General features: G+C 41.1%; 1 protein-coding gene across 12 annotated transcripts in view; it reads left to right on the forward strand.

Annotated features, from left to right (window-relative positions):
- sptssb (serine palmitoyltransferase, small subunit B) overlaps nucleotides 1-24,259 on the forward strand; it is a 104,224-nt gene extending 79,965 nt beyond the window's left edge. For 4 of the 12 annotated variants that reach the window (XM_072572699.1, XM_072572698.1, XM_072572702.1 and 1 more), the window contains one exon: nucleotides 22,888-24,259. In XM_072572699.1, the coding sequence (XP_072428800.1) occupies nucleotides 22,920-23,162 (243 nt within the window). In that variant the 5' untranslated portion in view covers nucleotides 22,888-22,919 and the 3' untranslated portion in view covers nucleotides 23,163-24,259. Of the gene's footprint in view, nucleotides 1-15,854; nucleotides 16,042-16,158; nucleotides 16,182-16,267; nucleotides 16,630-17,294; nucleotides 17,365-17,399; nucleotides 21,091-22,887 lie in introns of those variants that run through there. The other 8 variants (XM_072572696.1, XM_072572693.1, XM_072572695.1 and 5 more) reach the window with 8 other exon arrangements.
- Nucleotides 24,260-24,571: the final 312 nt, after the last annotated feature.

Raw genomic sequence — 24,571 nt, forward strand, 5'->3', positions numbered from 1 at the left:
GAACTGGGAGCTCAAATGGTAGGATCTGGCAAAGGTGGGGAAGACCACCAACATAATTTTCAATTGCATTCTGGTCTCCAGAGAGATGGCCAAGTGTTCCTTCTGCACATAGAATAATATTGCGAAGTGAGCAGCCATTCCATCTTCTATAGTCAATGACGTGGGCTTGAAAGGAAGACTAATATTCCAGCTTGTTGAGATGTGAAGGGTTTAGATCCTGGAAGAGTGTGGTATGTTAAAGGGAATAAGCAGGGGAATGAAAAGTACAGTGTTGAAGATGGCTTGTCATTTGCAACTCCTTCAGGAGAATGCAATCTTCAATACGCAATGTGTTTTGTTAGTTAGACCAGATAGTGGGACACATAGCACAACACTCAAATACACAGGCGATGAATAAATCAATCCCAAAATTCATTCAGAGGGACCTGTGAACATTATTGGATGGAAGGAAACAATGAGGAGCTGCTCTTCCAATCAACTGATTCTCTGCTCTGAACACTAGTAATAAATTTATAGTGAACCTATCTGCAGTAAACATAGGAGAGAAACAACTTCTGACTGGAAGTGCAGTAAGCAGTGTGGTTTATACCAGCAATGAGGGAGCAGGAGATCCAGATGCAGAGCAAGGAACCAGGAGCCAGTAGTGGTTTGCAGGACCTCCGGTGAAGCTGGGACTGGGGCCAGTGACTTTTCCTGGAAGAGGAGGGAAAGTGCAGAGTTGCTTCTTGGAAAAGTGGCTATTTAGTCACGAGCCAAAAGGAAGAGAAAGATGGCTACCAGGGATATAGAGGTTGAATGGGGGACAGAAGAGAGTGAAGGTATGTGGGGGTGGTGGAGGTGAGGCTAGAACTGTGGGGGAGAAGTATGACAACACAATAGCCAAAATCTCAGCTGTGGAAAGTGAATTTAGTATGATTATTTTTCATGTGTAGAAGTGTATTAGGTTTTTAAAATCTCTTGCTAATTTGTGCTTGTTGCTTCATGTCAGTTTAAATACTGTGCTACCTAAAACATTAATGGTTTTCTCGTGTGATGGTTGAAGATATTGAGGGATTCTCAATCTGTTTCTGTTCATTTCCAAATACCCTACATGCAAACACAAATGTATAAGCTAATGTTTCCCTGTAACTACAGCACCTAAAGGAGTTAGTGAGGATAAAAAGAAAATCTCCTCCCCTAAAAACTAAAATGTAGCCCCAGAAATCAAAATAAGGGACAAAATGTGCACTGGCAAATGACCAAGCCTATTGTTGCAACACTCCAGAGTTATTCTGGATGCCTCATTTGTGGAAGCATCCCCTTCATGATATGTTTCCATGCTCTCTCTTGTGTTAGATGTCTTTTGTATTCTGTGGAAAACTCTTCAGAAGTTCTGAATTCAGCAATAATTGGGCTTGTTCCATATGGAGCAATGTTTGTAATTAATGTTTAATCTAAGGGTGACCGTCTGCGAAGAAGACCCGCAATCACATTACTTGGACTATGAAGGCTCCAAATTGACATTGTCACCTTCAGAGAGACCCTCCTTTCTGATAGACCCATCTGAAGGAACTAGTAGGAATACACTTTAAGACCGACAGTGATAGTCATATTGACAGAGTTGACTTTGCCACTCCAAGAGGATTTTGGATGCACAGACAGAACTCCAAATCTTTAAATGAAAGACCATGAGGCTCAGTCATGGCTAATATGTGATTATCATCAGTGCTTATGCCTTGGCCCTGGACTCCAATAAAGATGGTCAACAAATGTTCTGTTCCGACCCTCGTGGAATCTTCATAGCCATCCCAAAAGAAGAAAATCTCTCTCGTTCTTCTAGGACTTGTGCCAGAGTTGGCCATGACACTGTCTGGATAAAATGGTGGGAAAATCCAAAGTAAATGGAATGCTTTTACTAATTAAAGTATAGCCTCACTTTAACTGACACTTTTTTGTCCACTGACCGGGCAAATATAAAAGCACAAGGAGATATTCTCTATTTACAGCTAGTGTTATTGTTCAGGTTATAGTTCAAAGTGATGTCTGTATTACTCCTATTCTTGTGGGGTTCTGATGAATGTGTTTATCATCTAAGCCATCTGGCAACGAGCAGTCAGATGTCACCAGACACAAAGGTCCAAGTGAAAGAAGAGATATATCTCTGCTGTAGAGGAACCTGACTGAAGAGGGGAATTTCGAGTGCAGCTCTCAACCAATCTGAAAACATCTTCACAAACCCAACCCCAGTTTAGAATAATGGAATTAAACCAACTTGCTGTACTAGGCTGTGTTCAGACCATTGGAATTGAGCATCATCTGTAACAGGCCTGGTTTAATGAAAGTGTTGAAATATACAATTTTCTGAGAACAAAACTGAACAGCTAACATTGCCTGCGAGGATCACAAGTCAGGGAGGCAGCACTTCAACCAGTTGAGGCTGATGTTCACGTATAAATCTGGAAGATAAACTGCATGTGTTAGGAAGAAAAGTTCCAACAATATGCTGACCACCATTTCATGTAAAGATGCCTTAAAGCCTCTAGAGACCATAACAAATGGACAAAACTCCCTGGCTCACAATGTGGTTTTCTGATGAATAGCAACGCCATCCATCAATTCTGCAAAAAACATTTTTCAAATACCCTGGATTAACAATGACAGCTGGTCTCCAGGCAATCTCCCAGTACCCTGATGTTCACCCATGGATTCTACAATCTCCAATGGGAGAGCTGCAAGAAGTGGCACAACAAGGCCTGTGGCCCTGATGATTAAAGAGTTCACTTCTTCAGAGCTGGTGTACTTTTTACTGAGGAGAAAGTAAGGACTGGAGATCCAAGCTGAAAAATGTTTTGCTGGAAAAGCGCAGCAGATCAGGCAACACCCAAGGAGCAGGAGAATTGACATTTCGGGCATAAGCTCTTCTTCAGGAATTATGCCCGAAACATCGTGTGTTTTTTTTTCCTGCTCCTTGGATGCTGCCTGACCTGCGCTTTTCCAGGAACACATTGTCAGTAAAAAGTACTGAAAACACCTCCTGCACTGTCCTTAGCCCAACCTCCCTTCAGTTGCTTCAATGACCTTCCTTCCCTCGTTAAGGTCAGAACTGGGGATGTTCAGCACCAATCACAGCCACTCAGAGATCAAAGCAGTCCGCGTTCACATGCAGTAAGCCCACTCCAATAGCAATCTCCAACAGAGAATCTAACCGTTGCCTCTCGACATTCAGTGCCATTACTATGACTGAATCCTCCATTATCAACATCCTGGCGGTTACCATTTGACCAGAAATTGAATTGTACTAGTCCTCTAAAAACTGTGGTTACAAAACCAGGTCAGAGGATAGGAGTCCTGCAGTGGGTAACTCGCTTCCTGACTCACCAAAGCTTGTCCACCATCTACAAGGCACAGGTCGGGACTGTGATAGAATACTCCCTACTTGCTTGAATGAGTGTACCTCCAACACTTTGAAGCTCAACATCACCTAGGACAAAGCAGCCTGTAGGATTGGCATCATGTGTATACACACACATCCACCAACCGTGTTCTTTAGCAACATTGTACCATCTACAAAATGCACTGCATAAAAATTCACCAAGGTTATTTTTTAGACCGCACCTTCAAAACCCATGACCATTATAGTCCAGGAGGACTAGGGCAGCAAATATATGGCAACGCCACCACCTGACCTTAGAAATATAATCACCATTCCTTCAATGTCACTGGATAAAAATCCTAGAACTCCTTTCCTAATGACATTTATGGGTCCGCCTACACCAAATGGACTAGTGCTTCAAGAGCAACTAGGGATCAGCAATAATCACTGGCTGAACCTGTGATTCCCACATTCCGAAAGTGATTTGTTAAAAATCCTGTGGATTTGGGGGTAAAGGACATCCATTCACATCACTGCCACACATGTTCCCAACTTCAGGAATTTGACAAGGATTCTGGGTTACCAAAGATTGACGGGAAAAAGTTCTGGCTGTAACAGGTGCTTTTTCTTTTGGTATTTTAGGTGCGGGAGGTGGTTTCCTCACCCATTTTCTAGTGGCAGCAATTACTGTTTTATATGCTGTTTACATTGTTTTGGAACTTTGGGGAAAAAACCGACACAACAGCAGTTTTAAAAAGGAGAAGAGACAAAGGAAGCAAATTGGTGAGGTCTGCGTAGGAGAGAGCGAGAGAACACACACCCCACAGTGTACCTGCACAGTTAGATTTACATTAGATTAGGTTCCCTCCCCTGTGGAAACAGGTCCTTCAGCCCAACAAGTCCACATCGACCCTCCTGAAGAGTAACCCACCCAGACACATTTCCCTCTGACTAATGCACCTAACACTATGGGCAATTTAGCATGACCTGCACATCTTTGAACTGTGGGAGGAAACCCACGCAGATACTGGGAGACAGTCACCCAAGGGTGGAATTGAATCTGGAACCCTGGTGATTACTGCCTTTGCTGTCTGAATTCATGTATCGCTGGACATCGGAGCGTGTGTGGGGAAAACTAACAGTGAAATTCACAACTGAACTTGGAGAAATTGTTTGGGTGGAGTTCACAGCACAGAAACCGATAAGTGAATTGTTTTTAAGTGTGGCCTACAGAAAGTCTGCAGCAGTGAGAAGAGTGGGTTCTTTTTGAGGTATGTCTCTTGACTAAACTTTAAATTTATAGTTTATGGCTTATTTTATCTGGGGCAGGATTTTATAGAAGAATAAAACTGTTATTTTCTGGGTCTGTAGATCGTGAAGGAGCAAAAATGGCCTTTATTAGAGTGACGTGTGCTTCTTGTCAGATGTGGGAATTTAAAGAGTTTAAGGGGTCACTGCAGATTATATCTGCAACAAATGCTGTTGGTTGCGAATTTTATCAGATCAAATGGATTGGTTAGAGACCCAAGCAATGTGATGGATGGCAGTTATAGGAAGGTTGGAAAGTCTCAGATACAGTCACACAAATGGGTTAACTCCAGGAAAGGTCGACGAGGTAGGCACCTCGTGCAGGAGTCTTCTGTGGCTATTCCTATTTCAAACAAGTATGCTGTTTTGGAAAATGTAGGGGATTCTCAGGGGAACACAGCATGAACAGTCAAGTTTCTGGTATTGAGACTGCCTCTAATGCAACGAGGGGTACATTAGGTTCCAAGAGATCAAATATGTTGGGGGATACTCTAGTCTGAGGTACAGTTAGACCTTTCTGTGGCCAGCAGCAAAAAAGCAGAATGGTATATTGTTTCCCTGCTGCCAGGATCAAGGATGTCTCTGAGGGTGCAGAATGTTCTCAAGGGGGAGTGGGGCCAGCAAGGGGTCATTGTCCACATTGGAACCAATGACATGGGAAGGGAAATGGTTGAGATTCTGAAGGGAGATTAGAGAGTTAGGCAGGAATTTAAAGGAGATACTCTGGATTACTCCCGTCGCTACAAGCTAGTGCGGGCAGGAATAGGAGGACAGAGCAGATGAATATATGGCTGCGAAACTGATGTATGGAAGAAGTATTCACTTTTGAATCATTGGAATCACTTTTTTTGGGTAGAAGTGACCTGCACAATCAGGAGGATTTAAACCAGTAAGGTGGGGGATCCAGGGAGATAGTGAGGAAAGAGATCAATCTCAGACTGGTACAGTTGAGAACAGAAGTGAGTCAGTCGGAGCAGGCAGGGACAAGGTAGGGTTGACAAATTAAACTAAACTACCTTTATTTCATTTGCAAGAGGCCTAACCGAGAAGGCAGATGAACTCGGGGCATGGTTAGGAACATGGGACTGGGATATCATAGCAATTTCTGGATTAGTGGTGCTGGAAGAGCACAGCAATTCAGGCAGCATCCGAGGAGCAGTAAAATCATACTGCTCCTCGGATGCTGCCTGAACTGCTGTGCTCTTCCAGCACCACTAATCCAGAATCTGGTTTCCAGCATCTGCAGTCACAGGTTAAAAACAATCATAGCAATTACAAAAACATAGCTTGGGGATGGGCAGGACTGGCAGCTTAATGTTCCAGGATATAAATACTACAGGAAGGATAGAAAGGGAAGCAAGAGAGGAAGGGGAGTGGTGTTTTTGGTAAGGGATAGCGTTACAGCTGTACCGAGGGACGTTATTCCCAGAAATACATCCAGGGACGTTATTTGGTTGGAACTGAGAAATAAGAAAGGGATGATCACCTTTTTATTGGGATTGAACTACAGACCCTCTAATAATCAGAGGGAGATCTCAGCTATCTATAAAGATAATAGGGTGGTTATGGTAGGGGATTTTAATTTTCCAAACATAGACTGGGACTGCCATCGTGTTAAGTGTGTCCAAGAAAACTTTGATTCAGTATGTAGATGTACCCACTAGAAAAGGTGCAAAACTTGACCAATTCCTTGGGAAATAAGGCAGGGCAGGTGACTGAGGTGTCAGTGGGGGAGCACTTTGGGGTCAGCAACCATAATTCTATTAGATTTAAAATAGTGATGGGAAAGGATAGACCAGATCTAAAAGTTGAATTCTAGATTGGAAAAAGGCCAATTTTGACAGTATTGGGCAAGCACTTTCAAAAGCTGACTGGGGGCAGATATTCGCAGGTAAAGGGATGGCTGAAAACTAGGAAGCCTTCAGAAATGAGATCAAGAATCCAGAGAAAGTATATCACTGGTAGATATAGGGAATGCTGGATGACTAAAGAAATTGAAGGTTTTTTTAAGAAAAAGGAAGCATATGTCCAGTATAAACAGAATACATCAAGTGAATCCATAGAGTATAAAGGCAGTAGGAGTATACTTAAGAAGGAAATCGGTAGGGACATTGCTTTAGCAAATAGGGTTAAGGAGAATCCAAAGGGAGTTTACAAATACATTAATGTCAACTGGGTAACTAGGGAGAGAATAGGGCCCCTCAAAGATCAGCAAGGCAGCCTTTTTGTGGAGCTGCAGAAAATAGGGGAGATACTAAATGAGGAGTATTTTGCATCAGCATTTACCGTGGAAAGGGATCTGGAAGATATAGAATGTAGGAAAATAGATGGTGACATCTTGCAAAATGTCCATATTACAGAGGAGGAAGTGTCTTGAAACGCATAAAGGTGGATAAATCCCCAGGACCTGATCAGGTGTGCCCTAGAACTCTGGGAAGCTAAGAGAAGTGATTGCTAGGCCTCTTGCTGAGATATTTGTATTATCGATCGTCACAGGTGAGGTGCTGGAAGACTGGCTAATGTGGTGCCACTGTTTAAGAAGGGTGGTAAGGACAAGCCAGGGAACTATAGACCGGTGAGCCTGATTGTCGGTGGTGGGCAAGTTGTTGGAGGGAATCCTGAGGGACAGGATGTACATGCATTTGGAAAGGCAAGGACTGATTAGGGATAGTCAACATGGCTTTGTGTGTGGGCAATAATGTCTCTCAAACTTGACTGAGTTTTCTTTTGATGAAGTAACAAAGAAGATTGAGGGTAGAGCAGTAGATATGATCTATGTGGACTTCAGTAAGGCGTCCGACAAGATTCCCCATGGGAGACTGTTTAGCAAGGTTAGTTCTCACTGAATACAGGGAGAACTAGCCACTTGGATACAGAACTGGCTCAAAGGTAGTAGGCAGAAGGTGGTGGTGGTGGTGATGGAGGGTTGTTTTTCAGACTGGTCACAGGTCTCCAGTGGAGTACCACAAGGATCAGTGCTGGGTCCTCTACATTTTGTCATTTCCATAAATGATTTGGATGCGAGCATAAGGGGTACGGTTAGTAAACTTGCAGATGACGCCAAAATTGGAGGTGTAGTGGACAGCAAAGAAGATTACCTCCGATTACAACAGGATCTGGACCGGATGGGCTGAGAAGTGGCAGATGGAATTTAATTCAGATAAATGCGAGGTGCTGCACTTTGGGAAAGTAAATCTTAGCAGGACTTGTACACTTATTGGTAAGGTCCTCTGGACTGTTGCTGAACAAAGAGACCTTGGAGTGCAGGTTCATAGCTTCTTGAAAGTGGAGTCGCAGGTAGATAGATAGGATAATGAAGAAGGTGTTTGGTATGCTTTCTTTTCTTGGTTACCGTACTGAGTACTGGACTTGGGAAGTCATGTTGCGCCTGTACAGGACAGTGGTTGGGCCACTGTTGGAATATTGGGTCCAATTCTGGTCTCCTTCCTATAGGAAAGACGTTGTGAAACAGTTCAGAAAAGATTTACAAGGATGTTGCCAGGGTTGGAGGATTTGAGCTATAGGGAGAGGCTGAACAGGCTGGGACTGACCTTTTTTTATAGAGGTTTAAAATTGAGGGGCATGGAAAAGGTAAATACAGTTTTTTTTTTTTTTTTTTTCCCTGGGGTCGGGGAGCCCAGAACTGGAGGGCATAGGCTTAAGGTGAGAGGGGATAAATATAAGAGATCTATGGGCAACTTTTTCACGCAGAGGGTAGTACGTGTCTGGAATGAGCTGCCAGAGGAAGTGGTGGAGGCTGGTACAATTACAACATTTTAAGAGGCATCTGGATGGGTATATGAATAGGAAGGGTTTGGAGGGATATGGGCTGCCTGCTGGCAGGTGGGACTAGATTGGTTTGAAATATTTGTATGGCATGAATGGATTGGACTGAAGCCTCTGTTTCTGTGCTGCACATCGCTGACTGTAACGGAAACATCATCTCCATATTCAGGTATCTGTGTTGTATAAGTTTCAGTAGGACTCCCTCCGCAACGTTCTAAACTTCATTGCGTACAGACCCAGTGTCCTCAACCACTCCTCAGTTACAAGACCTTCATCCCCAGGATCATTCTTGTACACATCCTCTGGATCCCCCTCTAAGACCAGCACATCCTTCCTTCGATGAGAGCAGTTTTGGGCCCTGCAATGTCCCAAATGCAATTTGACCAGAGCCTTTATACAGTCTCTGCAGTACATCTTTGCGCCTTTTTGAAATGAATGCTAACATTGCATTTGCCTTCCTTTTTATTGCCAACTGAACCTGCATATTAACCTTAAGAGAATTCTGAATCAGGACTCCCAAGTCCTTTTTTTTGCGCTTGAGATTTCCAAACCCTTTCCCATTTTGGAAAATAGTCTACACCTCTCTCTTTCCTGTCAAGTGCATAACCTTGCACTTTCCCAAATTTGTATTATGTCTACCTATCCAAGTCCTTCTGCAGCTTGCCTGCTTCCTCAACGCAACCTGTTCGCCCCCAGTATTTTTATATCATCTGTAAACCTAGCAATAATGCCCTCCATTTCTTCATCTAAATGAAGTTGGTGTATAACGTGAATAGTGATGTTCACAAAACTGACTCTTGCGGAACTCTACTAGTTGCCATCCTGTAAAAGATGCCTTGATCCCTACTCCCTGCCTTCTGCCTGTCAGCCATTCCTCTATCCCTGCCAGTACCTTGCCCCTAATACCATGGACCCATCTTATTGAGCAGGCTCCTGCATGACATCTTGTCAAAGGCCTTTTAGAGATCCATCCACTGGTTCTCCTTTTGTCTAACTTGATTGTTACCTCCTTTAAGAAATCCAACAGATTCATCAGGCCCGACCTCCACTTGACAAAGATATGCTGTCTCAGCCCTACTTTTAGGTTCTCTGCAATCTCATTCTTAATAATGGATAAAATATTACCAATGACCAAGGTCAGACTAACTGGCCTGTAGTTTCCTATATTCTGCCTCCCTTCCTTCTTAAACAGGGATGTTACATTAGCCATTTTCCAGACCTCTGGGATCCTTCCTGACTTGTGATTCATGAAAGATCACCACCAATACCTCTGCAATCTCTTCGGCTATCTCCTTCAGAACTCTGGGGTGTATTGCATCTGGTCTGGGTTATTTATTCACCTTCAGATCTTTGAACTTCCCCAGCACCTGCTCTTTAGTGATGGCCACTACACACACCTCTAACCCTGACTCTCTTGAAGTTCTAGTATGCCGCTGGTGTCTTCCACAGCGAAAACTGATGCAAAGTACCTTTTTTTTAGTTTCTCCGCAACACCTTTTGTTCTCTCTATCCACTTCTCCAGTCTCCTTTTACAGTTGTCCAATGCCCATTCTAGCCTCTCATATCATTTTAGAAATCTAACAGAAACTCTGATAATCTTCTTTTCTATTATTAGCTCGCTTACTGTTTTATTTCATCTTCTCCCCCGCCACCTTATTGCTTTTTTGTTGTCATCTGCTGATTTTTCAAGGCTTCCCAATCCTCTGGCTTCTCTCTAGTCATCTTGACATTATATGCTTTTTCTTTTGCTTCTATGTTTTCCTTTGACTTCCCCTTGTCGGCCATGATTGCCTCATCTTCCCCTTAGCATGTTTCCTCTTCCTTGAGATGAAGTTCTGCTGTGTCTCCCAAATTACCCCAAATATTCCTCCCATTGCTGCTCCACCATCTTCCCTACTAGGCTCCCCTCCCAATCAACTCAAACTCTGGCCAGCTCCTCTCCCATGTCTTTGTAATTACCTTTTTACTCAACTGTAATCTTGTTACATCTGATGCAAGCTTCTCCCTCTTAAACTGCCTCCTGTGGATTCCTTCACCTTAAGCTCCCTCATAAATTCAGCCTTTTTACACATCACCAAATCCAGAATTATCTGTTCCCTTGTGGGCTTTGCCACAAGCTACTTTTGAAAAAAGCTCCTAGACATTCCATGAATTCCTTTTTTCTTAAGATCTGCTACCAACCTGATTTTGTCCAGTTTGCCTGCATACTGAAATTCCACCCCCCACCCCCCAATCAGTGTAATAGATCATTCTGACATGCCTTTTCTATCTCTATTTTCTCCTCTATATCCTGACAACTGTTAGGAGGTCCATATACCCATCAGATCTCTTTATCTTTGTATGGGCTCAACTCTAGCCACACCAATTCTACGCCTTCCAACTCTAAACCACTTTTTGCCATTGATTTAAGTTCTTACTAACGAGGCTACGCCACCCTCTCTGGAAATTTAGTAAAGACTTATTCATCAGCTGCTTGCAGTATCAGTTGTGCTTTGGTTGGTGCTATTCTCGCCTCTGAGGCACTTTGCATCCTAGATTAATACAAGATTCCATGTACTGCAATAGCTTCCAGTTTCACCATGAAGGCTGCATGAAGTGCTAGCTCTAAAATTGCACCATCAATCTGGGCAATCTAAATGTGTTTCACTTGACGTTTCTGACACTATAGAATCTTGTATAGATCTACAAACTGTACTAAATCCAATTTGATCATTTCTGATTTATTCCCTGGATGAAATTTGGATATTTTATATCATGATAACCAAAAAAAAACACCCATTCAATCTGAGACTCCTTCAGAAGCTCCTACATTGAAAAGATCAGAAGATTTTTACATCTGGAAGCTTTGGCATTTCATGGATGGATTTGTTTGCAGAAATGTTAGACAACTTTTAAGTACCTTGCAGGATTTGTGCAAGTTTTCAGTTCATTCTCTATGCTGAGGCCTGCCACAGAGAAAGTGAGTAGAATTTCTGGTATTATTTCCCCAGCTGTCTCTGACCCTTGAACCCAACCGAACCATTGAGTAAAGTATCTAATCAAAGGGACTAATGCATGTTTCTGACATCTGCTGTGACATGAAAAGAATCCTGATTTTTACAGTAAGTCCACAGATTGGGTTTTGGCCATCCCTCTGTTAATATTTTATGCTGCACAATTATTATACTGTGAAATCGGACACTGTCACCATGGATTTGCAAAAGGGATAACTTGCTTGACAAATCAACTAGAATGCTTTAAGGATGTAACTAGTCGAGTTGATCTGGGAGCCAATGGATTTGGTTGATTTGGACTTTCTGAAGGCTTTTGACAAAATCCCACGAGATTAATGTGTAAAACTAAAGCACAATAGGGTTAGGGTTTTAAGGGGGATTGAAAATTGGTTAGCAGACAAGAAATAGGAGTACAAATGCTGGAGTTCCAGAGAGATCAAATAAAGAAATTAGTTATATTTTTACATAGCAACTGGTGAGAATATAAAACCTGCTGCCCTATGGAATGGATGGCAATAATTCAGGCCAAATGGCTTGTTTTTATTTATTATAATGAGTTCCAATAGCATATTGTAATTGGCCTCTTTTATAGTGTGTCCACCCTTGTGGCTAACACACTTGCCATATGAACCAGGAGCACCATTGCATCTGAATACACTGTAAACACGCTGTGCAGTGGCACTTCAAGTTTGAGACGAACAAGAAAACATCTGTATGCAAGTAATCTGATCAGCCTGAAACTGCATTGTGAGCAATCTCCTCGGAAACCAGTTAAACCAGAAGTTTCACTTCAGTTGATTTTTGAATACCACAGTGATTTAATCTGCACTCAACTGAAACTTGTGTGTGTGAGAGAATGACACTTGCCAAAAGTAATTCGGTGGTTCTGTTTTCATGAATTTAATGCAATTTTATTCTAATTTCTGGATTTACCTGCTAATATACATATTCCCATGTGGATACCTTGAGAATTTTCAAAGAAAATTCATCAGTTAATTCCAGAATTATCTACCAAATACCACATACATCTATTCTGCCTTCTAATGTATCTTCTATTGGCAAATGATTCCATTTGTATCATATCACTCAAATCAATTTACAATATAGCAAATATCATTCCCTATTGTATGCTCTCCTGTTAAATTGAAGAGCAAGATGTTCTCCATATATAGCATACATTATGCGGACTTGTGAAACACTTTTTTTGTATCCCATGACCAGACTAATGTAGAAACCCTCAATGCTTGACAAATGGACTATGACCAAACAATGGGATAGAAATTCTACCAAACATAAACTTAAGAAAAATATGTTAATCCATTGATGGGATGGAAACTCAGTTCTTCATATTTTACACTGCAATGCTGAAGCAAATTCTCATAATAGAGTAAAATCTAGTCAAATGTCCAACCTCTCACTATACTGCTACCCCAAATACTAAAACAAGCAATTGAAATGAATATACATTTTAAATACAAATTCTACTCACTCTTATTACATATAATTCACTATTTTCCCCATCCTCCCTTAGGTGAAAGATCATTGACCTGAATCATTTTGTTTCTTTCTCCACAAATGCAGCCTGACTTGTGTATTTTGACTAATTCCTGTTTTAGTCTCTGATTTTTAGCTTCTGCAGTAGCTTGATTGTGTGAATAAAGTCCCCATTAAGTAAAATATTTCAATGCTTGTTTGGAAGGATTAAAATGAACCTGGTAAAAGTCAATAGATGGAAATAAATTTAATAGTTTGTTGTTTTCCTTTGTGGTTTTTTAGAAGGTGTTAGAGGACTAACTACTTCAAAATGTGACAGTTTTTAGAAAAAGTTCAAGATACAAACACAAGAAATGTACTTTAAGTGAAATAGCAGCTTCTTACGTTACTATTTCTGGGCGTCAGTGATGTCAATGTTAAGATTCCTGAACTGTCAGGAACTATGGAATCTTGGGAGATGCCATTGTGAGTGTTTTATGGTCCTCTATTTCAATTTGCATGAAATGTGGAATTGAAATCAACCTGAAAATGGTTTAAATTGGGTATCCAGTGATAGAAATATATTTCTAGATAAGTATTTTATTTTTAACATGAGTGCAAAATTGGTAACCAGTGCATGGTAAATAAAACTGCTCTTTTTAAAGTCAGGCACTAGTAAACACAGAAAACCATTTTGCTCATCATTCCAACCCTCTGCATTACCAATTTGTCCCATTCTCTACTTTTACCAGAGCTCTGTAACCATTACCATCGTCAGAAGGTCACTTTATCTGACAAAGGAGCAGTGTTATGAAAGCTTGTGATTTCAAATAAACCATAACCTGGTGTTGTGACTTTGATTTTGTCCAATATCAGCACTTTCACAATATCATTGCCATAAGGAGAGATCCAAATCCCTTTTGAAAGCTGCTATTGAATCTACTTCATTGAGTGAAGTAAAACATGAAAATCAATGAAAAATCTTTTCCTTGTTTGTTCGGAATTAAATGTCAATTATGTCAAAACTCAGGTTATCAAACTTCTCCATAACTATTGTCAAAAGCCCTCTATTTTGAACACCTCCATTAAATGCCCTCTTACTTTCCCTTTGCTGAGAAGAACCAATCCCAGATTCTTTAGTCTCTCCACATCAATGAAAGCCTTAATTCCTGATTCTATTCAATCTCCTTTCCTTGACATCTCTTGCCATTCCTTTTTCTGAAGAATTGTTCACAGCATTTTTAGATGAGATATAACCAGTAATTTTATAAATGTTTCTCAAATAAACGTATGCGATAGGAGCAGACGTAGGCCATTCAATCTTCAAGCCTGCCATGCCATTCAATAAACTCATGGCTGATCTGTTTCTGACACTTAGATTATGCAGTACATTTCTATAGTAAAGGATCCTTTTCAAAAAGTTCAACGTACTGTTTGTTCCCATGCCAATTTTAAAATTGAACTGAAAGAATGACCCTGATTTTCCAGTGCTGTGCCATTTCAATACACCTTCTTGCAATCCTATGCTAACATTTTTGCCTTAGACCTACTGCAATGCTCCAGCAGAGCCCAACACAAGCTGGAGAAACAGTACATCATTTTCCACTTCAGTACTTTGCAGCCTTCAGGACTGAACAGTTATAAATCGAGTCAAACAGCATGGACATAGACCTTTTCAGTCCAACTCATTTGTATTGATTAGACATTCCAATCTGACCTAGTCTCATTTGCCAGCACTTTGCCCATATCCCTCTTAAACTCTTCTTATTCATATACCCATCCAGATGCCTTTAAAATGTATTTGTATTCACCTCACCACTTCCTCTGGCAGCTCATTCCAAACACATATGATCCTCTGCCTGAAAGTGTTACCACTTGGCTCCTTTTTAAAATCATTCCCCTCTCATGTCAGATCAATAACTTTTTTCTTTCATTTTGATTACACTCTCTTCTGTATCCCCAGTTTTTGCTTGTATATGTTCTCTCTCAGCAGAGCAGACCTATTTTCAATTATTCACACATACCATTAATATCTATATGTCTCCTCTACTATCATTGGTACTCCAATTGTCTTTTTCTTTGGGTACCCTTATTATCTTATGCCCAAAACGTCAACTCTCCTGCTGCTCAGATGCTGCCTGACCGGCTGTGCTTTTCCAGCACCACACTTTTCGACTCTGATCTGCAGTCCTCACTTCTCTCCCACTCTCATTATCTGTTGCACTCCCTCTGTCATAAAAACCATAATTTCAGTTCTGAAGCGTCAAATTTGAATACACAATGTTAACTTTTTTCCCCTCTGCTTGTTCTTTCAGATTTTTCCTGCCACGTTACGTTTCTTTTATTAAAATTGTACCATTTAGATTATACCAATTCCTCAGTTCCACAATTACACACGTACAGAAAGTTTAATCTGCCACTTGCCTACCAATTTTACCAGTCTGTATCCTCCTGAAGTCTGCCATTATTCTATCCTCTTCCCTAAATACTCCCATCTCACCAATTCTCTGTAAACTTTGAAACTACATCCTCTGTACCAAAGTCCAGTTCATTCATACACATTCAAAAACTGCCACTATTTTCCCCTCTTAATTCCCTGACTTGTGATGATCGTGAATGAGTATAAGACAGTAATCTATGCTTCCGACAACCTTTACAAACAGTGGAAATTTCAGCAGTAAGAATATTAGACTCATCAGATTGAATTATTGCCTGAAATCAATTCTTTACGCGTTATTGGTAGTTATACACGGACAGGAGATGAGGATTTTTTTTTCCCTTAAAACTGACAGTTACCTAACCTTTCTACATGAACGTTAATGACCAGGGCATTCCATACACGTGAAGGAACGGTAACGATCTGGTAATTGCAGAGTTTTTAAATACCAGCGTTTTATAATGGCCTATTGTTCCAGTGAAGCCTTACCCCGGAGCAGGGGTGTCACACATATAAATACAACAGAAAAATCCGACCCATGCGTGTTATGTTCAAGGTTGCCGTATGTCCTGGAATGAGCCCTTCTCTGCTTCAGGCTGCAGCAGCAAACCCGCCGCCAAAGCTGATCCACGTGGAGGGACTGCGGACCCGGGAGACTGGAATTGCGGATTCGGGGAGACTGCGGGAACGCGGTACAATCCAGATCGTGGATTGCGGGCAAGGAAGTGGGGATGGGGGGAGGGGGGGAGAGTAAAACTGGGGCTCGGGAGGGCAATGGGGTGGAGTGAGACGGTGGCCCCGCGTTTCCTGCAGAGCCGGCAGCAATAACCCGGTGAGTGGGAGCGGAGACAACAGCGACCAGGAAAGGGGCTGGGTGAAACCACAGCACTGCATATACGGTGGAGAGGCCACGGAAGATGGTTTGCACTGTTAGGTGATGGGTGGGGAGGTGGGGAACAGAAGACAGGGAGCGAGAATTGCCAGAGGATGAACAGCTTACTTTAGGTGCCGGTGCAGTGGGAAGCGACTCTAAATCGGAGCCCCAAGTTCTGGACTCCAGTCTCAACTCAGATTTTGACTGAGGTGTTTATAACCTGACACAGACAGGTTGAATAATATAATTTAAAACAAAAACAATCGCGTTTGCTGGAAATATTAACTTTTGACAGACAGCAATGCAAGGTGGTTAAGACTGTGCGAGATTTCTGGTTGGCCATAGGCTGAAGTGGAGCTTGGAGTCTCTACCATTACTCTGCATAGTTCGAGATTACAGAATATATGTAAGAATGCATGTTGCCACTATAACTCGCACTCTGTGAGCTGTAATGCATTATTTCCTTTTGTGACTGCTGTATATAATTGGTCTGACGTGCAGGGCAAGTGCTCTACCCGATTGTCTGCACATACTCCATAAGGACCTTGAAACGTGCAAAACTCTACTTATTTAAGTCATTGAATTTGAGACATTTTTTTTAGATCCAGCTAACAGCAGGAAGGTCCAATATGGCAGCAGACGTGCTACAGGCACACACTCTTGGCATTGGTACACAATATGTCTGCTCAGAAAAATGTTCAAGTCCATTTTAAAAGATGTAATAGAAGAGCACTTGGAAGGTATTGACAGGATTAGGCAGAATCAGCCTGGATTTACGAAAGGAAAGTCATGCATGATAAATTTGCTAACATTTTGGGACATAACTAGTATAGTGGATAAGGGGGAGCCGGTGAATGTGGTTTACATAGATTTTCAGACTTTCAATAAGTTCCCATGTAAGATATCGGAATGTAAAATTAAACAAAATGAGATTGGAGGTTGTGCAAAGATTAGAAATAAATGAATCTGTTTCTGAGTGGCAGCATTGACTAGGGATCAGTGCTTGGACCCCAGCTATTCACAATCTATATTAATGATTTAGTTGAAGAAACCATGTGTCATATCTTCTAGTTTTCAGATGATACAAAGTGGATGGAAGACTATGCTTGGAGCAACATGCAGAGAAGCTTCAGTGTGTTAAGTAAGTGAGCATATACATGGTGGATGCAGTATAATGTGGATAAATGTGAGATTATCTACTTAGGTAACAAAAACTGAATGGTAATAGATTGGGGAATGAGGTGTTGCAATGAGACCTCGGTATCTTGCACTGGAGTCACAGAGATGTACAGCATGGAAACAGACCATTTGGTCCAACTCGTCCATGCCGACCGGATATCCTAACCTAATCCAGTCCCATTAGCCAGCACTTATCCCATACCCCTCTAAACCTTTCCTGTTCATACACCCAACTAGATGCTTTTTAAATGCTGTAATTGTACCAGCATTCACAATTTCCTCTGGCAGCTAATTCCACACTTGCACCACCCTCTGCGTGAAAAAGTTGCCCCTTAGATCCCTTTCAAATTTTTCCCTCCTCACCCTAAACCTATGCCATCTAGTTCTGGACTCTTTCCCCCCCCCCTCCGCCAGGGAAAAGACCTTGCCTATTTATCCTATCCATGCCCCTCATGATTTTATAAACCTCTAAAAGGTTAAACCTCTGCCCCCCCACACTCCAGGGAAAACAGCCCCAACCTATTCAGTCTCTCCCTACAGCTCAAATCTTCCAACCCTAGCAACATCCTTGTAAATGAATCAAGTTTCACAACATTGTTCCAATAGGCGGGAGACGAGAATTGCATACAATATTCCAAAAGTAGCCTAATCAATGTCCTGTACAGCCACAACATGACCTCCCAAATCTCAATGCTGTGACCAATAAAGGAAAGAATACCAAATGCCTTCTTCATTATCCTATCTACCTGTGACTCCACTTTGCACTCCAGGGTCTCCTGTCCAGCAACATTTCCCAGGACTTTACCATTAAATGTATGAGTCCTGCTCTGATTTACCTTTTTAAAATGTAGCGCCTCACATTTATCTAAATTAAACTCCATCTGCCACTCCGCAGCCCATTGGCCCATCTGATCAACATCCCATTGTAATGAGGTAACCACCGCTGTCCACTATACCTCCAACTAATTGCTGAAAGTAAGCGTGAGGGTGCAGCAGGCAATGGAGAAAGTAACTGGTATGTCTGGCTTCATGGTGAAAGGATATGAGTACAGGAGAAGAGAATGTCTTGCTGCAACTGTACTGTTCATTGTTGAGACCACACCTGACGTATTGTGTGTACTTTTGGTTCCTTTCTCTGAAGAATGATGTTCTAAAACTATTGAGGGAGTGCAAACCTTCACCAGACTAATTCCTAGAATGTCAGGAGTGATATACAAAGAAGGATTGGATCAGTAAGGACTATACTCATTAGCGTTTAGAAGAATGAGGGGTGATTTCATCAACCTATAAAATTCTAACAGGATTCGACAGGGTAGATTCAGGAAGGATGTTTCCACTGACCTGGGAGTCCAGAACCAGGGAGTCATACTGTACAGGTAAAGGATGGACCTTTTATAGGACAGAGATGTGGAGAAATGTCTTCATCTAGGGAGTGATGAACCTGTGGAATTCTCTGCCACAACAAACCATTGAAGTCAGAACATCGAAGACTTTCAAGAAAATGCAGACGTAGTTCTTATGCTAAAAGCATCAAAGGATATGGGGAGAATATTGGAATAGGGTACTGAGTTCGATAAGCAGCCATAATCATATTGAATGGCGGTATGGACTCAAGGAGCTGAATGGTCTACTCTGCTCCAATTTCTTTGCTTTTACTTTTATTATGTCCATAAAAAACAAGGTGTACACCAATTTCTACATGATGGTGTTCAATAACTTCTATGAATGTGGTGAGTCTGGCATCCTGCATCAGAGTGCCTATTCAATGAGAGCAACATAATCTAAAATGCACTGTAGATTGGTGTGTGTGCGCACACAGTTGTGGTGGTAGGTACATATAGCCATATCAACTGAGGAGTGGTTAAAGGGTAAGTTTTCAAACTGGAAAGATGTGTAAAGTTCCACTTAAGTCAGTATTGGGGGTCACCCTTATTACCTGTATTTGCAAATGACTTGAACTTAGGAACGGTAAAAAGAAACAACATTTTACTGTCAACAAATAAAGAAATGGTAAATTGCTAAAGATTATTAGAGGTCATAAACAAGCACACAGCTAAGACAAACAATTAATGAGTTCATTTCAGTGTAGAAAATGTCAAATAATGTATTTTGGAAGTAAGGGTAAAATGTGTGGAAAGATTCAAAATGGATTAGAGTGATCTAAACAAATAGTTGCACATTATTAAAGAAAACCATTTAAGCAAAGTCCTGGAAGTTTGATTTCATGGCACAAGCTCCCAAAACTAATGTAGATGTGTACACAGTTGGAGTTTGGTATACTTGGACATTCTAGTTATAAGGATTATATAAAAGTAATACGAAATCCAAATTGTAGATTTTCTATAAAGTTACTAAACTAAAGGGTAAAATCTAGGAAGAGATTACTTGTTCTTTTTGAGTTGCGGGGTGCAGTCATGACTGTCTCTGGTGTCCAATATCATGTACTTTTAGACTTTCATAGAATATAGAATTGTACAGCACAGGAACAGGCCCTTCAGTCCATGATATTGTACTGAACATGACACCAGATTAAACTAATTCCTTCTGCCTGCCCTTGATCCTTATCCCTCCATTCCTTGAATGCCCGTGTGCTTATCTAAAAGTCCCTTTCATGGCCCTCCCATATCTGTTTCCATCACCAGCCCTGGCAGCCCATTCCAGATTCCTACCACTCTCTATGTAAAAAAACTTGCCCCTCACATTTCCTTTGAACTTCCCCCTCTCACCTTAAATGCATGCCCCTAGTATTAGATATTTAAACAGTGGGGAAAAAGATTCTGACCATCATATTCATGCTGAAATTTCTCATCACTGCAGGATCATACTGCAATGCAAAAACATCCTGTTTGTTCCTGTACCTCTAGGTGCCAGCTGAAAATCCTTACCCTTTCATCCACCTTCACCTCAAACAAACACAAGGAACTTTGCCACTGAAATTGAAACTGTTCGGTTCATCTGTCTTTTCTCCATTTGTTCGTTTTCATCCACCAGACCAAACTCCTCAAGCTTTAGCCCTGTCATCGCCCAGAACTCACTCTCTGTAAAACTTCCTTTCTATCTGTTCTCATTCCTTCTCCAAACTCATATTGTGCCAGTGACCAATCTACTGTTCCATTTCATCTTCATACTGACCACAAAGTTTCTCATCTGGTCACCCATGTTGGCTGGTGGTGTTGACAGTTATTCTTCTAAAATACACTGCTCCTCCTCATAAAATCTGCTGCCACCACTCTACCTCAAAATGACCGGCATTGACTCCATCTACTGTTGTAAGTTACTTTTGCTCACCTCCTTTTCCTCTGCAATGTCCTGGAATATACCAGTCCCTTCAACAGTAATAAATTCTCTTTGACCTACATGAGTGGAACCATTGACATATCTGATCATGCCATTGTCTTGTATCATCAGCTGTTTGGAATTGCACTTTGTTTGATTCCATCCTAATCCATCCAGAGATTAACATTTAATTCTTTCCCCTTTCTCACCCTGTCTCTTTGTCTTCCACATGGATCTAGCCTTAGCACTCTCATAGTAGACTTGATAGACTGAATTGCCTAATTTCTGCTGCTAGGTCTTATGGTCTTATTTTTCATCTACATGCTGCCTCTTTGCAACATCGGAAAACTCAGTATCAGTTCCTACATGGAGGCTGACAACACCCGCTGTACCTTGCCTGTCTCTGTACTATGTAAGCAAATATTTCCTGCAACTCAATGTTGGAAAGACCAAAAGTACTGTGTTCTACTCAACGAAAATTCTGTTCCCTGTCTGTTGACTCTTTCCTTTTTCCCGGCAACTGTCTGAGGCTGAACCACACATAGTGTCTAATTTGATCCCAAGATAAACTTCCAGCCTGCTCGTTCAACAAGATTGCTTCCACCTCCTAACATTGCATGCTTCTGCTCTATCTCATCTGGTTAGCAATGGTTAGCACTGCTGCCATCACAGTGCCAGGGACCCAGATTCGATTCCAGCCTCAGGCGACTGTCTGTGTAGAGTATGCACATTCTCCCCATGTCTGCATGGGATTCCTTCGTGTGCTCCGGTTTCCTCCCACAATCCAAAGGTTACATGAATTGGCCATGCTAAATTGCCTATAGTGTTCAGGGATGTGTAGATTAGGTGCATTATTAGGGGGTAAATGTAGGGGAATGGGTTTGGGTGGGATACTTTTGAGAGGGTTGGTGTGGACTTGTTGGGCCGAGGGGCCTGTTTCCACATCCCGAACTTGAATTCTTCCAAACCTCTGCTACAATAGTGCTGTAATGCAATTGTAAAAGGATTCATTTTCTGGGCCCACAAATTATTTGTGATTCTTCTGAGTAACCAGTTAAGTTAGAAACTAATCTTTAGAATGATATGGAACACCAGTTTGCATATTGGTCCAGTTGCCCATTTTACTTGACACATTCAAGTTGATGCAATGAATCTGTTTTTGGTTATAAAATCTACAGTTATGTGAAGATATTGACATTTAACACATTGGTTTGATTTTAAAATAATATTTTACATTACACATGGGAGAACACTTCCCAACTTGATTCAGAAGTAGGGTTCACAACATGAATTTGATCGATCATGATTCAAAGGTTAAAACAAGGACTGCAGATGCTAGAAACCAGAGTCTGGATTACAGTGGTGCTGGAAAAGCACAGCATGTCAGGCAGAATTCAAGGAGCAGGAAAATTGACGTTTCGGGCAAAAGCCCTTCAACAGGAATAGAGGCGGGGTGCCTGCAGAGTGGAGAGATACATGAGAGGGGGGTGGGGGTGGGGAGAAAGTAGCATAGAGTACAATAGGTGAATGGAGGTGGGGATGGAAGTGATAGGTCAGAGGGGAGGATGGAGTGGATAGGTGGAAAGAAAGATAGACAGGTAGGACAGGTCATGGGGACAGTGCTGAGCTGGAATGACCTGTCCTACCTGCCTATCTTCCTTTCCACCTAACCACTCCACCTTCCTCTCTGACCTATCACCTCCATCCCCACAACCATTCACCTATTGTACTCTATGCTACTTTCTCCCCACCCCACCCCCTTCTCATTTTATCTCTCCACCCTGCAGGCTCCCTGCCTCTATTCCTGATGAAGGGCTTTTGCCTGAAACGTCAATTTCCCTGCTCCTTGGATGCTGCCTGATCTGTTGTGCTTTTCCAGCATCACTCTAGGTTCCCTATCTTTAATTCTCCATCCTCTTCTGTTTATCAGCATTATTCCAGTTATTAACTATAAGTCCATGTTTGTGATGTTGAATAATAATTAAATATGTGTGTTGTGATTGGGATTTTTTAAAGAAGTAAAACACCTTAACCTATTTGGATTGCTGATTAAAATGTCTTGCACAAATAGTCTACATTTTCTGTAGATAATTTAGGGAATTTGATTTGATAGTGGGACATGTTTCAATCATGCAATAGTAAAACAACAAGGACAAGTGATGTATTTATCTATAATTATGTTTCATAATTGAATTCTGTCTCCATTTAGGTTAACTCTGCTTTTCACTCAGAGCGAGAGAAATGGATGTGAAAGGTGTGAAGGAAACCCTATCCTGGCTATATTACCAATACCTGCTTGTTACGTGCAGTTATGTGCTGGAGCCCTGGGAACAAACAGTTTTCAATTCTGTTTTGTTCATCATTGTGGCTATGGTTTTATATACAGCCTACGTCTTTATTCCAATTCACATTCGTCTGGCGCTGGAGTTCTTTTCTGGCCTAGGAGCAGGCCAACCTGAAAGCACAGTTGCCATCATGACTTAACCCACACTAATTTGAAACTTAAGACATTTTTAAATGAGAAAAATCTGTGAATCTAAGGACCCAGTGAAAACTTTGGTTCTTCAACTTGCTTTGTGGCTGCAGTCTTATTTCTTATGCACCTCAATCATCTTGTGATCCAAATAAAGTGGTAAATGGCATTATATATAAAAAGAGAAAGCATGTGGTAGTTAAAGTTAGGAATTCACTGACATCAACCGATTGAATTGAAATTTCTATGAAACTAACTATAAAAACAGCAACTGGAAGCAATAGCCATGGGGGTCAAATATTTACTCCTCCAATCGTGTGTTTGTCTGAATCCAATGCCATCACAGTTCACATTCGCAATCTTCTCTATTGTTTAACATGGACCTTTCATTTTAATGCTAGTTTAATTCTAGTTTTTATATAAAGAAAATTTTAATTTTTTAAGACATATTTGTGTAAGTGGCTCATCACTTTGACTTTGCCTCAAAAACAGCAAATCTTAAAATTCAAACAAATGTCAATTTATGAGACAATTCCAACACACGAAGTTATAACATAAAAAGTGACAGCTGGGTGCTAAAGCAAAGCTCTGCTTGGTGTTAAATTTAAGGGCTGCTCTATAATGTTCATAGTTACACATAAGGAAGAGTTATTCATATTTATAATCTATAAAGGAACCATTTTCTTGCAATTGAATTGATCCAGTGCTAGGCTGTTTACAAAGAAACTTGAAGCCATTTCAAAAAGTTCTTATTTTGCAGCAATGCATGAAATGTGCTTTCACATACTATATTAGATAACACTATATTCACGTTATAGTAAATGCCAATGATGCAGTTGGACAAGGATGTTGTAAATGGATACTTTACTAATAAACCATGAAGCAGCATGTCATGCATCTAAAGTCTCTTTAAAGTATTATGCTATTGTTTTTACGATTGGTAATAATTACTTAAATCGGGTCCTGTGGAATATTTGTTCCAAAGGCTATGTGCCTATTGTTCAGAAAAAGGCATTATAAAATGAACATTAACTTTTCGCCTGTTCTATAATTCAGGAAAATCAATGGTTGTACATGATTTTTCAATAAAGTTTGATTAAAATATCAATCTTATACTGTCAATTTGTTTTGTGTCTAGAGTGTTTTTTCTTTATTATAGCTGTGAAAACACCAAATAGAGGATAAAATAGTCTTCACTTATGTCTGTTTTTAGAGGTCAGTTAAACTTCCAACCTAATTACACAGAATCAAAGCACTTTCTCACGGAATTAGTGTCTTTTGAAAAAGCTATGCAATTAGTCCCACTTTAAAGATATAGAGTAATGCAATATGGAAACAGACCGTTCAGTCCAACTCATCCATGCCAGATTTCCCCAATCAAACTGGTACTATTTGCCTGCATTTTGCCCATATCCCACTA

The sequence above is a fragment of the Chiloscyllium punctatum genome, chromosome 6, assembly GCF_047496795.1.
Source record: "Chiloscyllium punctatum isolate Juve2018m chromosome 6, sChiPun1.3, whole genome shotgun sequence".
Classification (NCBI taxonomy): Eukaryota; Metazoa; Chordata; class Chondrichthyes; order Orectolobiformes; family Hemiscylliidae; genus Chiloscyllium; species Chiloscyllium punctatum.